General features: G+C 44.1%; 1 protein-coding gene across 1 annotated transcript in view; it reads left to right on the forward strand.

Moving 5' to 3' along the window:
• Positions 1 to 11,982, forward strand: part of LOC115124385 (collagen alpha-1(VI) chain-like) — a 115,968-nt gene that overhangs the window by 48,099 nt on the left and 55,887 nt on the right. Inside the window, exons 3-5 of the mRNA XM_065013855.1 lie at positions 3,327 to 3,527; positions 4,960 to 5,119; positions 11,642 to 11,755. Of these exons, the coding sequence (XP_064869927.1) occupies positions 3,327 to 3,527; positions 4,960 to 5,119; positions 11,642 to 11,755 (475 nt within the window). The remainder of the gene's footprint in view (positions 1 to 3,326; positions 3,528 to 4,959; positions 5,120 to 11,641; positions 11,756 to 11,982) is intronic.

Below are 11,982 nucleotides of genomic sequence, written 5' to 3' on the forward strand. Positions count from 1 at the left end.
CCAACCTACTCAGTAATCTCCTCCATGAAGACTGGAGGTCAGCCTGATGAACCATGAAGACTGGACGTCAGCCTGATGAACCAAACTACTCAGTAATGTCCAAGGAGACTGGAGGTCAGCCTGATGAACCATGAAGACTGGAGGTCAGCCTGATGAACCAAACTACCCAGTAATCTCCATGGAGACTTTAGGTCAGCCTGATGAACCAAACTACTCAGTAATCTCCATGAAGACTGGGGATCAGCCTGATGAACCAAACTATTCAGTAATCTCCATGAAGACTGGGGATCAGCCTGATGAACCAAACTACTCAGTAATCTCCTCCATGAAGACTGGAGGTCAGCCTGATGAACCAAACTACTCAGTAATCTCCTCCATGAAGACTGGAGGTCAGCCTGATGAACCAAACTACTCAGTAATGTCCAAGGAGACTGGAGGTCAGCCTGATGAACCATGAAGACTGGAGGTCAGCCTGATGAACCAAACTACCCAGTAATCTCCATGGAGACTGGAGGTCAGCCTGATGAACCAAACTACTCAGTAATCTCCATGAAGACTGGGGATCAGCCTGATGAACCAAACTATTCAGTAATCTCCATGAAGACTGGGGATCAGCCTGATGAACCAAACTACTCAGTAATCTCCTCCATGAAGACTGGAGGTCAGCCTGATGAACCGAACTACTCAGTAATCTCCTCCATGAAGACTGGAGGTCAGCCTGATGAACCAAACTACTCAGTAATGTCCAAGGAGACTGGAGGTCAGCCTGATGAACCATGAAGACTGGAGGTCAGCCTGATGAACCAAACTACCCAGTAATCTCCATGGAGACTGGAGGTCAGCCTGATGAACCAAACTACTCAGTAATCTCCATGAAGACTGGGGATCAGCCTGATGAACCAAACTATTCAGTAATCTCCATGATGACTGGGGATCAGCCTGATGAACCAAACTACTCAGTAATCTCCATGGAGATTGGAGGTCAGCCTGATGAACCATGAAGACTGGAGGTCAGCCTGATGAACTAAACTACTCAGTAATCTCCTCAATGAAGACTGGAGGTCAGCCTGATGAACCATGAAGACTGTAGGTCAGCCTGATGAACCAAACTACCCAGTAATCTCCATGGAGACTGGAGGTAAGCCTGATGAACCAAACTACTCAGTAATCTCCATGAAGACTGGGGATCAGCCTGATGAACCAAACTATTCAGTAATCTCCATGAAGACTGGGGATCAGCCTGATGAACCAAACTACTCAGTAATCTCCTCCATGAAGACTGGGGATCAGCCTGATGAACCAAACTACTCAGTATTCTCCATGGAGACTGGAGGTCAGCGTGATGAACTAAACTATTCAGTAACTCCATGGAGATTGGAGGTCAGCCTGATGAACTAAACTATTTAGTAATCTCCATGGAGACTGGAGGTCAGCCTGATGAACCATGAAGACTGGAGGTCAGCCTGATGAACCAAACTACTCAGTAATCTCCTCAATGAAGACTGGAGGTCAGCCTGATGAACCATGAAGACTGGAGGTCAGCCTGATGAACCAAACTACCCAGTAATCTCCATGGAGACTGGAGGTCAGCCTGATGAACCAAACTACTCAGTAATCTCCATGAAGACTGGGGATCAGCCTGATGAACCAAACTATTCAGTAATCTCCATGAAGACTGGGGATCAGCCTGATGAACCAAACTACTCAGTAATCTCCTCCATGAAGACTGGGGATCAGCCTGATGAACCAAACTACTCAGTAATCTCCTCCATGAAGACTGGAGGTCAGCCTGATGAACCAAACTACTCAGTAATCTCCTCCATGAAGACTGGGGGTCAGCCTGATGAACCAAACTACCCAGTAATCTCCATGGAGACTGGAGGTCAGCCTGATGAACCAAACTACTCAGTAATGTCCATGGAGACTGGAGGTCAGCCTGATGAACCATGAAGACTGGAGGTCAGCCTGATGAACCAAACTACTCAGTAATCTCCATGGAGACTGGAGGTCAGCCTGATGAACCAAACTACTCAGTAATCTCCTCCATGAAGACTGGGGATCAGCCTGATGAACCAAACTACTCAGTAATCTCCATGGAGACTGGAGGTCAGCCTGATGAACCAAACTACTCAGTAATCTCCTCCATGTAGCCTGGAGGTCAGCCTGATGAACCAAACTACTCAGTAATCTCCTCCATGTAGCCTGGAGGTCAGCCTGATGAACCAAACTATTCAGTAATCTCCATGAAGACTGGAGGTCAGCCTGATGAACCAAACTACCCAGTAATCTCCTCCATGAAGACTGGGGATCAGCCTGATGAACCAAACTACTCAGTAATCTCCTCCATGAAGACTGGGGATCAGCCTGATGAACCAAACTACTCAGTAATCTCCATGGAGACTGGAGGTCAGCCTGATGAACCAAACTACTCAGTACAAAGCTGTCCTCAAGGCAAATGGTGTTTACTGTAAAGAATATAAAATATATTTTGATGTGTTTAACACTACTTTGGTTATTTCATGATTCCATATTTGTTGTGCCATGGTTTTGATGTCTTCAATATTATTCTTCAATGTAGAAAATAGTTTTAAAAAGAAAAACCCTGGAATGAGTGTGTGTGTCCAAGCTTTTGACTGGTACTGTATATTAGTGGTGTGTTTTTCATATCATCCCTTTTGGGCTTCCAACCTCACCTGCACACCGTCTATACCTGTTTTTATCTGCACTGTTTCGTCTTTCACTTATTTTCTTTGGTGTGAATAAATAAAACCTAAATAAATCAATCAACAACAACAAAAATACTGACTGGTTTTCTGATCCACTTATTTTCTTTGGTGTGAATAAATAAAACCTAAATAAATCAATCAACAACAACAAAAATACTGACTGGTTTTCTGATCCACTTATTTTTTGAAGGTCCTGTGTCTGTGACCAACAGATGCATATCTGTTATTCCCACTCAGTTGAAATCCATAGATTAGGGCCTCAAAGATGTATTTCAATTGACTGATGTCCTCATATGATCTGTAACTCAGTTGCGTTTATATTTTGTTCAGTGTTCAATATATCAATATTTGCGCATGAAGTTGTTTCCAGCGCCTTTTCCTGCATAAATCATTTTACACAAAGAATTCCACCATGTCGACAGAGACATTATCGGTCGACCATTTCTAACATTTTACCAAAACTCCCTGTTTCCATCCCAGCTGTCGTGATTTTTTACATTTTTTTTTTATAAGGTGTAACTTTTTCACGTAGAAACTGTTGATGGTAACGTTGGTTAGTGATGTGATATAACTTTTCTCTGTGTGTGTTGTTGTTGCTAGGCGCCACCCATGTGACCGGTCCCTGACATGGAACTCTGGAGCGCTGCACTACTCTGATGAGATCATCTTAGTGCGCCAGCTGAGTGACATCGCCACCGAGCGACAGGCGCTCATCAGTGACATCAAGGGCATCAGCTACATCGGCAAGGGAACACACACTGACTGTGCCATCAAGAGAGGCATCGCTGAGCTGCTCATAGGGTAAATACACACATACACGTCATTAGAAAGGCTCATCAGGATGTCTCCCTCATTACTCTCTGACCACACCCCTTAACTGTCCCCTGGCCCTGCCCATTAATCACCATTCCCCTCCCTTTCCTCATCTGAATACCTGTCTAGTGGTTTCTCTATAGTACCTGTCTAGTGGTTTCTCTATAGTACCTGTCTAGTGGTTTCTCTATAGTACCTGTCTAGTGGTTTCTCTATAGTACCTGTCTAGTGGTTTCTCTATAGTACCTGTCTAGTGGTTTCTCTATAGTACCTGTCTAGTGGTTTCTCTATAGTACCTGTCTAGTGGTTTCTCTATAGTACCTGTCTAGTGGTTTCTCTATAGTACCTGTCTAGTGGTTTCTCTATAGTACCTGTCTAGTGGTTTCTCTATAGTACCTGTCTAGTGGTTTCTCTATAGTACCTGTCTAGTGGTTTCTCTATAGTACCTGTCCAGTGGTTTCTCTATAGTACCTGTCTAGTGGTTTCTCTATAGTACCTGTCTAGTGGTTTCTCTATAGTACCTGTCTAGTGGTTTCTCTATAGTACCTGTCCAGTGGTTTCTCTATAGTACCTGTCTAGTGGTTTCTCTATAGTACCAGTCTAGTGGTTTCTCTATAGTACCTGTCTAGTGGTTTCTCTATAGTACCTGTCTAGTGGTTTCTCTATAGTACCTGTCTAATGGTTTCTCTATAGTACCAGTCTAATGGTTTCTCTATAGTACCTGTCTAGTGGTTTCTCTATAGTACCTGTCTAGTGGTTTCTCTATAGTACCTGTCTAATGGTTTCTCTATAGTACCTGTCTAGTGGTTTCTCTATAGTACCTGTCTAGTGGTTTCTCTATAGTACCTGTCTAATGGTTTCTCTATAGTACCTGTCTAGTGGTTTCTCTATAGTACCTGTCTAGTGGTTTCTCTATAGTACCTGTCTAATGGTTTCTCTATAGTACCTGTCTAGTGGTTTCTCTATAGTACCTGTCTAGTGGTTTCTCTATAGTACCTGTCTAGTTGTTTCTCTATAGTACCTGTCTAATGGTTTCTCTATAGTACCTGTCTAGTGGTTTCTCTATAGTACCTGTCTAATAGTTTCTCTATAGTACCTGTCTAGTGGTTTCTCTATAGTACCTGTCTAGTGGTTTCTCTATAGTACCTGTCTAATGGTTTCTCTATATTACCTGTCTAGTGGTTTCTCTATAGTACCAGTCTAGTGGTTTCTCTATAGTACCTGTCTAGTGGTTTCTCTATAGTACCTGTCTAATGGTTTCTCTATAGTACCTGTCTAGTGGTTTCTCTATAGTACCTGTCTAGTGGTTTCTCTATAGTACCTGTCTAATGGTTTCTCTATAGTACCTGTCTAGTGTTTTTTTGTTGCAGTGTGTCTCATTACGTCCCTTTCTATCCGGTGTGTGTGTGTGTGTGTTCAGGGGCTCCCACTACCAGGAGAATAAGTACATCGTCGTGGTGACGGACGGTCATCCTCTAACAGGTTACAAGGAGCCCTGTGGGGGGTTACAGGAAGCTGCCAATGAGGCCAGGCAACACGGGGTTAAAGTCTTCTCTGTCGCCATATCACCTGACCAGGAGGTACGACACACACACACACACACACACCCTTTTAACCTGACCATGGTAACAGTATTTCACTCTGTATAGTTTACTCCGCTACCTGGGTCATTTCTCTTCCTCTCTCAACAAGCCCCGCCCCCTGTAACACAAGGAGCGCAGTTGTTGTTGGTTGAGCACGAGATCATTTGCAGACCGTTTGCATGGTCCTGGGAAACACTGTCCAACACTTTGGTTCCTACCCTGTCACAATAACACCTCCATAGAGATCTTATTAGTATTGGCACTCCCCTGGGAAACACTGACCAACACTTTGGTTCCTGCCCTGTCACAATAACACCTCCATAGAGATCTTAATAGTATTATCACTCCCCTGGGAAACACTGACCAACACTTTGGTTCCTGCCCTGTCACAATAACACCTCCATAGAGATCTTATTAGTATTGGCACTCCCCTGGGAAACACTGACCAACACTTTGGTTCCTGCCCTGTCACAATAACACCTCCATAGAGATCTTATTAGTATTGGCACTCCCCTGGGAAACACTGACCAACACTTTGGTTCCTGCCCTGTCACAATAACACCTCCATAGAGATTATATTAGTAATCTAATTCCTAGTTCTATGAACGCCTCCCTGGCTTTTTCATTGGTTGTCATGTCAAACAACACTGTGTTCAAAGTGCCCACTGTTATTATAATTATATTTTTACTACATAATCATAATAATCATTCTATTTCCATGACTACAGCAGTTCACCCAAGTGTTTTGATCTAAATTGCAAGTCTAATCACAATTGCAATATTTGGTTAAAAATGAAAGCATAGATGTATTGCCCATATCATGCAGCCCTACGTGGCAGTATGGAAACTTTTGGTTGAAGTTGAATTGAACAGTATAATTCAATCAGAATGGAGTAAGACCCATTGAAAGCACGTAGATTGTACAGTGGGGAGAACAAGTATTTGATACACTGCCGATTTTGCAGATTTTCCTACTTACAAAGCACCTCTACATGCTTTGTAAGTAGGAAAACCTGCAAAATCGTCAGTGTATCAAATACTTGTTCTCCCCACTGTATGTGTTGCCACCCTGAGGTCACCCAGTCCTAGAGACCATATCACCCAGCCCTAGAGACCATATCACCCAGCCCTAGAGATCATATCACCCAGCCCTAGAGACCAGCCCTAGAGATCATATCACCCAGCCCTAGAGACCATATCACCCAGCCCTAGAGATCATATCACCCAGCCCTAGAGACCATATCACCCAGCCCTAGAGACCATATCACCCAGCCCTAGAGACCATATCACCCAGCCCTAGAGACCATATCACCCAGCCCTAGAGACCATATCACCCAGCCCTAGGGATCATATCACCCAGCCCTAGAGACCGTATCACCCAGCCCTAGAGATCATATCACCCAGCCCTAGAGATCATATCACCCAGCCCTAGAGACCATATCACCCAGCCCTAGAGACCATATCACCCAGCCCTAGAGACCATATCACCCAGCCCTAGGGATCATATCACCCAGCCCTAGAGACCATATCACCCAGCCCTAGAAATCATATCGCCCAGCCCTAGAGACCATATCACCCAGCCCTAGAGATCATATCACCCAGCCCTAGAGACCAGCCCTAGAGACCATATCACCCAGCCCTAGAGACCAGCCCTAGAGATCATATCACCCAGCCCTAGAGACCATATCACCCAGCCCTAGAGACCATATCACCCAGCCCTAGAGACCATATCACCCAGCCCTAGAGACCATATCGCCCAGCCCTAGAGATCATATCGCCCAGCCCTAGAGACCAGCCCTAGAGACCATATCACCCAGCCCTAGAGACCAGCCCTAGAGACCATATCACCCAGCCCTAGAGACCAGCCCTAGAGATCATATCACCCAGCCCTAGATACCATATCACCCAGCCCTAGAGACCATATCACCCAGCCCTAGAGATCATATCGCCCAGCCCTAGAGATCATATCGCCCAGCCCTAGAGATCATATCACCCAGCCCTAGAGATCATATCACCCAGCCCTAGAGATCATATCACCCAGCCCTAGAGATCATATCACCCAGCCCTAGAGATCATATCACCCAGCCCTAGAGATCATATCACCCAGCCCTAGAGATCATATCGCCCAGCCCTAGAGATCATATCACCCAGCCCTAGAGATCATATCACCCAGCCCTAGAGACCAGCCCTAGAGATCATATCGCCCAGCCCTAGAGATCATATCGCCCAGCCCTAGAGACCATATCACCCAGCCCTAGAGACCATATAACCCAGCCCTAGAGATCATATCGCCCAGCCCTAGAGACCATATCGCCCAGCCCTAGAGATCATATCACCCAGCCATAGAGACCATATCACCCAGCCCTAGAGATCATATCACCCAGCCCTAGAGACCATATCACCCAGCCCTAGAGACCAATAGAGGCAATGATGTGGATGTTGTGGTGTTGACTTGATGTTGGTTTAGTTATACGGTTGTTCGCGGGTCACTAATATGGTGTTGACTTGATGTTGCTGTAGTTATGTTGATATTGATAACTATGTGGATGTATTTATAATATGTATTGATAACTTAAGGTTACTTGCGTAACCCCGGTTCTCGGATATTATGAGTGAGATGACTCACTGAGGGATTCACCAGAACAGGCAAGCCCCATACTATTGTGGAGGGGTGGCTAAGAAAGACAAGCCCCATACTGTTGTGGAGGGGTGGCTAAGAAAGACAAGCCCCATACTATTGTGGAGGGGTGGCTAAGAAAGACAAGCCCCATACTATTGTGGAGGGGTGGCTAAGAAAGACAAGCCCCATACTATTGTGGAGGGGTGGCTAAGAAAGACAAGCCCCATACTGTTGTGGAGGGGTGGCTAAGAAAGACAAGCCCCATACTGTTGTGGAGGGGTGGCTAAGAAAGACAAGCCCCATACTATTGTGGAGGGGTGGCTAAGAAAGACAAGCCCCATACTATTGTGGAGGGGTGGCTAAGAAAGACAAGCCCCATACTATTGTGGAGGGGTGGCTAAGAAAGACAAGCCCCATACTATTGTGGAGGGGTGGCTAAGAAAGACAAGCCCCATACTATTGTGGAGGGGTGGCTAAGAAAGACAAGCCCCATACTGTTGTGGAGGACTTCTTTCTTCCTGCTGCCGCGGATATGGCTGGGACAATGCTGAGCGAAAAAGGCCTTAAAAACTATACAGCCAATGACTTAATCCAACAACCCTGTTTGACGACGCATCAGGGACATGGCAGGAGATGCTTTGAAACAATTACTGCTTCACATACAAGCCCGTGAATTATATGCGTTACATCTGGATGAGTCAACAGACGTGGCGGGCCTGGCACAGCTCCTGGTATATGTCTGTTACAGCTGGATGAGTCAACAGACGTCGCGGGCCTGGCACAGCTCCTGGTATAGGTCTGTTACAGCTGGATGAGTCAACAGGCCTGGCACAGCTCCTGGTATATGTCTGTTACAGCTGGATGAGTCAACAGACGTGGCGGGCCTGGCACAGCTCCTGGTATATGTCTGTTACAGCTGGATGAGTCAACAGACGTCGCGGGCCTGGCACAGCTCCTGGTATAGGTCTGTTACAGCTGGATGAGTCAACAGGCCTGGCACAGCTCCTGGTATATGTCTGTTACAGCTGGATGAGTCAACAGGCCTGGCACAGCTCCTGGTATATGTCCGTTACGTTTATGGGGGGTCAATTAAAGAAGACATCCTCTTCTGGAAACCAGGACAACAGGAGAGGAATGGTACCGGACAGCTTTGTGACATCAAATGGACTTTGGTGGTCAAGATGTGTTGGTATCTGTATTGATGGCGTAAAAGCCATGACAGGGAGACATAGTGGAGTGGTGACGCGCATGCAAGCAGTTACTACCATCGCCACTTGGGTACACTACAGCATCCCCCGAGAGGCTCTTGCTGCCAAAGAAATGCCTGACAGCTTGAAAGACGTTTTGGACACTACAGTTTTAACTTCTTGAGTGTAGGGGGCAGTATTTTCGTTTTTGGCTAAAAAAAAACGTACCCATTTGAAACTGCCTATTTCTCAGGCCCAGAAACTAGAATATGCATATAATTCTCAGATTAGGATAGAAAACACTCTAAAGTTTCCAAAACTGTCAAAATATTGTCTGACTATAACAGAACTGATATTGCAGGCGAAAACCTGAGGAAAATCCAACAAGGAAGCGCTGTTTTTCCTGAAAGCTCTCTGTTGCATTGGATGCCTTGTCTCCATTTAAAGGGATATCAACCAGATTCCTTTTCCTATGGCTTCCTCAAGCTGTGAACAGTCTTTAGACATAGTTTCAGGCTTTTATTTTGAAAAATGAGTGAGAAAGAACCCATCGCGTCAGTGGATGGCTGGGTGCCAGCAGAGTTTTTCATGCGCAACAGCCATTTTCTCTCTCTCTCCTATGGTAGAAGCTACATTCCGGTTGACATATTATCGATTATATATTGTAAAAACAACCTGAGGATTGATTATAAAAAACGTTTGACATGTTTCTGTGGACATTATGGAGACTATTTGGAATTTTTGTATGCAATGTCGTGACCGCTCGAGCCTGTGGATTTCTGAACATAACGCACCAAACAAACGGAGGTATTTTGGATATAAAAATAATCTTTATGGAACAAAAGGAACATTTATTGTGTAACTGGGAGTCTCGTGAGTGCAAACATCCGAAGATCATCAAAGGTAAGCGATTTAATTTATTGCTTTTCTGACTTTCGTGACCAATCTACTTGGCTGCTAGTGTTTGTAATATTTTGTCTACTGAGAGAGATGTTCTTACATAAATGCTTGTTATGCTTTCGCCGAAAGGCTGTATTGAGATCTGACACGCCAGGTGGATTAACAAGCTAGGTTGTGTTTTACTATATTGCACTTGTGATTTCATGAAAATTTAATATTTTTAGTAATTTAATTTGAATTTGGCGCACTGCAATTCAGCAGATGTTGATGAAAATGATCCCGCTAATGGGATGGGTGCGTCAAGAAGTTGTTAAACCAAGGCCCCTGAACTCTCCTGTATTTTCTGCATTACGCAATGATATGGGCAGCGACCATGTAATGCTTTTACAACATACAGAAGTGCGCTGGCTACCTCCAATTTGCTTTAAAGAGATGGGTGAGGCTAAAGCTTAACCTCTCTGACGGTAGCGTCCCACCTCGCCAACAGACAGTGAAATTGCAGGGCGCCAAATTCAAAACAACAGAAATCCCATAATTAAAATTCCTCAAATATACAAGTATTTTTACACCATTTTAAAGATAAACTTGTAAATCCAGCCAGTGTCCGATTTCAAAAAGGCTTTACAGCGAAAGCACACCAAACGATTAAGTTAGGTCAGCACCTAGTCACAGAAAAACACAGCCATTTTTCCAGCTAAAGAGAGGAGTCACAAAAAGCAGAAATAGAGATAAAAATGAATCACTAACCTTTGATGATCTTCATCAGACAACACTCATAGGACTTCATATTACACAATACATGTATGTTTTGTTCGATAAAGTTCATATTTATATCCAAAAATCTCAGTTTACATTTGCGCGTTATGTTCAGTAGTTCCAAAACGTCCGGTGATTTTGCAGAGAGCCACATCAATTTACAGAAATACTCATAATAAACATTGCTAAAAGATTCAAGTGTTATGCATGGAATTTTAGATCCACTTCTCCTTAATACAACGACCGCTGTGTCAGATTTTAAAAAAACTTTACTGAAAAAGCACACCATGCAATAATCTGAGTACAGCGCTCAGACACAAAAACAAGCCATACAGATATGCGCCATATTGTGGAGTCAACAGAAGTCAGAAATAGCATTATAAATATTCACTTACCTTTGATGATCTTCATCAGAATGCACTCCCAGGACTCCCAGTTCCACAATAAATGTTTGTTTTGTTCCATAAAGTCCATCATTTATGTCCAAATACCTCCTTTTTGTTTACGCGTTTAGTCCAGTAATCCAAATTCATAAGGCGCGATCACTAGGTGCAGACAAAGTCTGTTACAGTCCGTAGAAACATGTCAAACGATGTATAGAATCAATCTTTAGGATGTTTTTATCATAAATCTTCAATAATGTTCCAACCGGAGAATTCCTTTCTATTCAGAAATGCAATGGAACGCAGGTCGCTCTCACGTGTGCGCGTGTGATCACTGTATTGATCTCTGTATTGATCTCTGCATTGATCTCTGTTTTGATCTCTATATTGATCTCTGCATTGATCTCTGCATTGATCTCTGCATTGATCTCTGTTTTGATCTCTGTTTTGATCTCTGTATCTCTGTATTGATCTCTGTATCTCTGTATTGATCTCTGTATCTCTGTATTGATCTCTGTATTGATCTCTGTATCTCTTTATTGATCTCTGTTCTTGATCTCTGTATCTCTGTATTGATCTCTGTATCTCAGTATTGATCTCAGTATTGATCTCTGTATTGATCTCTGTATTGATCTCTGTATTGATCTCTGTATATCTGTATTGATCTCTACAGGACACCAGACTGTCAGTGATTGCTACAGACCAGAACTACAGACAGAACTTCACAGCAGCTGACAACAGCAGATCCACCCAGCTACAGACCATTCACAGCATCATAGATATGATCGTACGTATCACACCCCTCCCCTCCCCACACATTTCCTCTCCTCTCCATATCTCTCCTCCTTTCCCCTCCTCTATTTATATCTCTCCAACTTTCCCCTCCTCTATTTATCTCTCCTCCTTTCCCCTCCTCTATTTATCTCTCCTCCTTTCCCCTCCTCTATTTATATCTCTCCAACTTTCCCCTCCTCTATTTATCTCTCCTCCTTTCCTCTCCTCTATTTATCTCTC

This window comes from Oncorhynchus nerka, linkage group LG9b (genome assembly GCF_034236695.1).
Source record: "Oncorhynchus nerka isolate Pitt River linkage group LG9b, Oner_Uvic_2.0, whole genome shotgun sequence".
Taxonomy (NCBI): Eukaryota; Metazoa; Chordata; class Actinopteri; order Salmoniformes; family Salmonidae; genus Oncorhynchus; species Oncorhynchus nerka.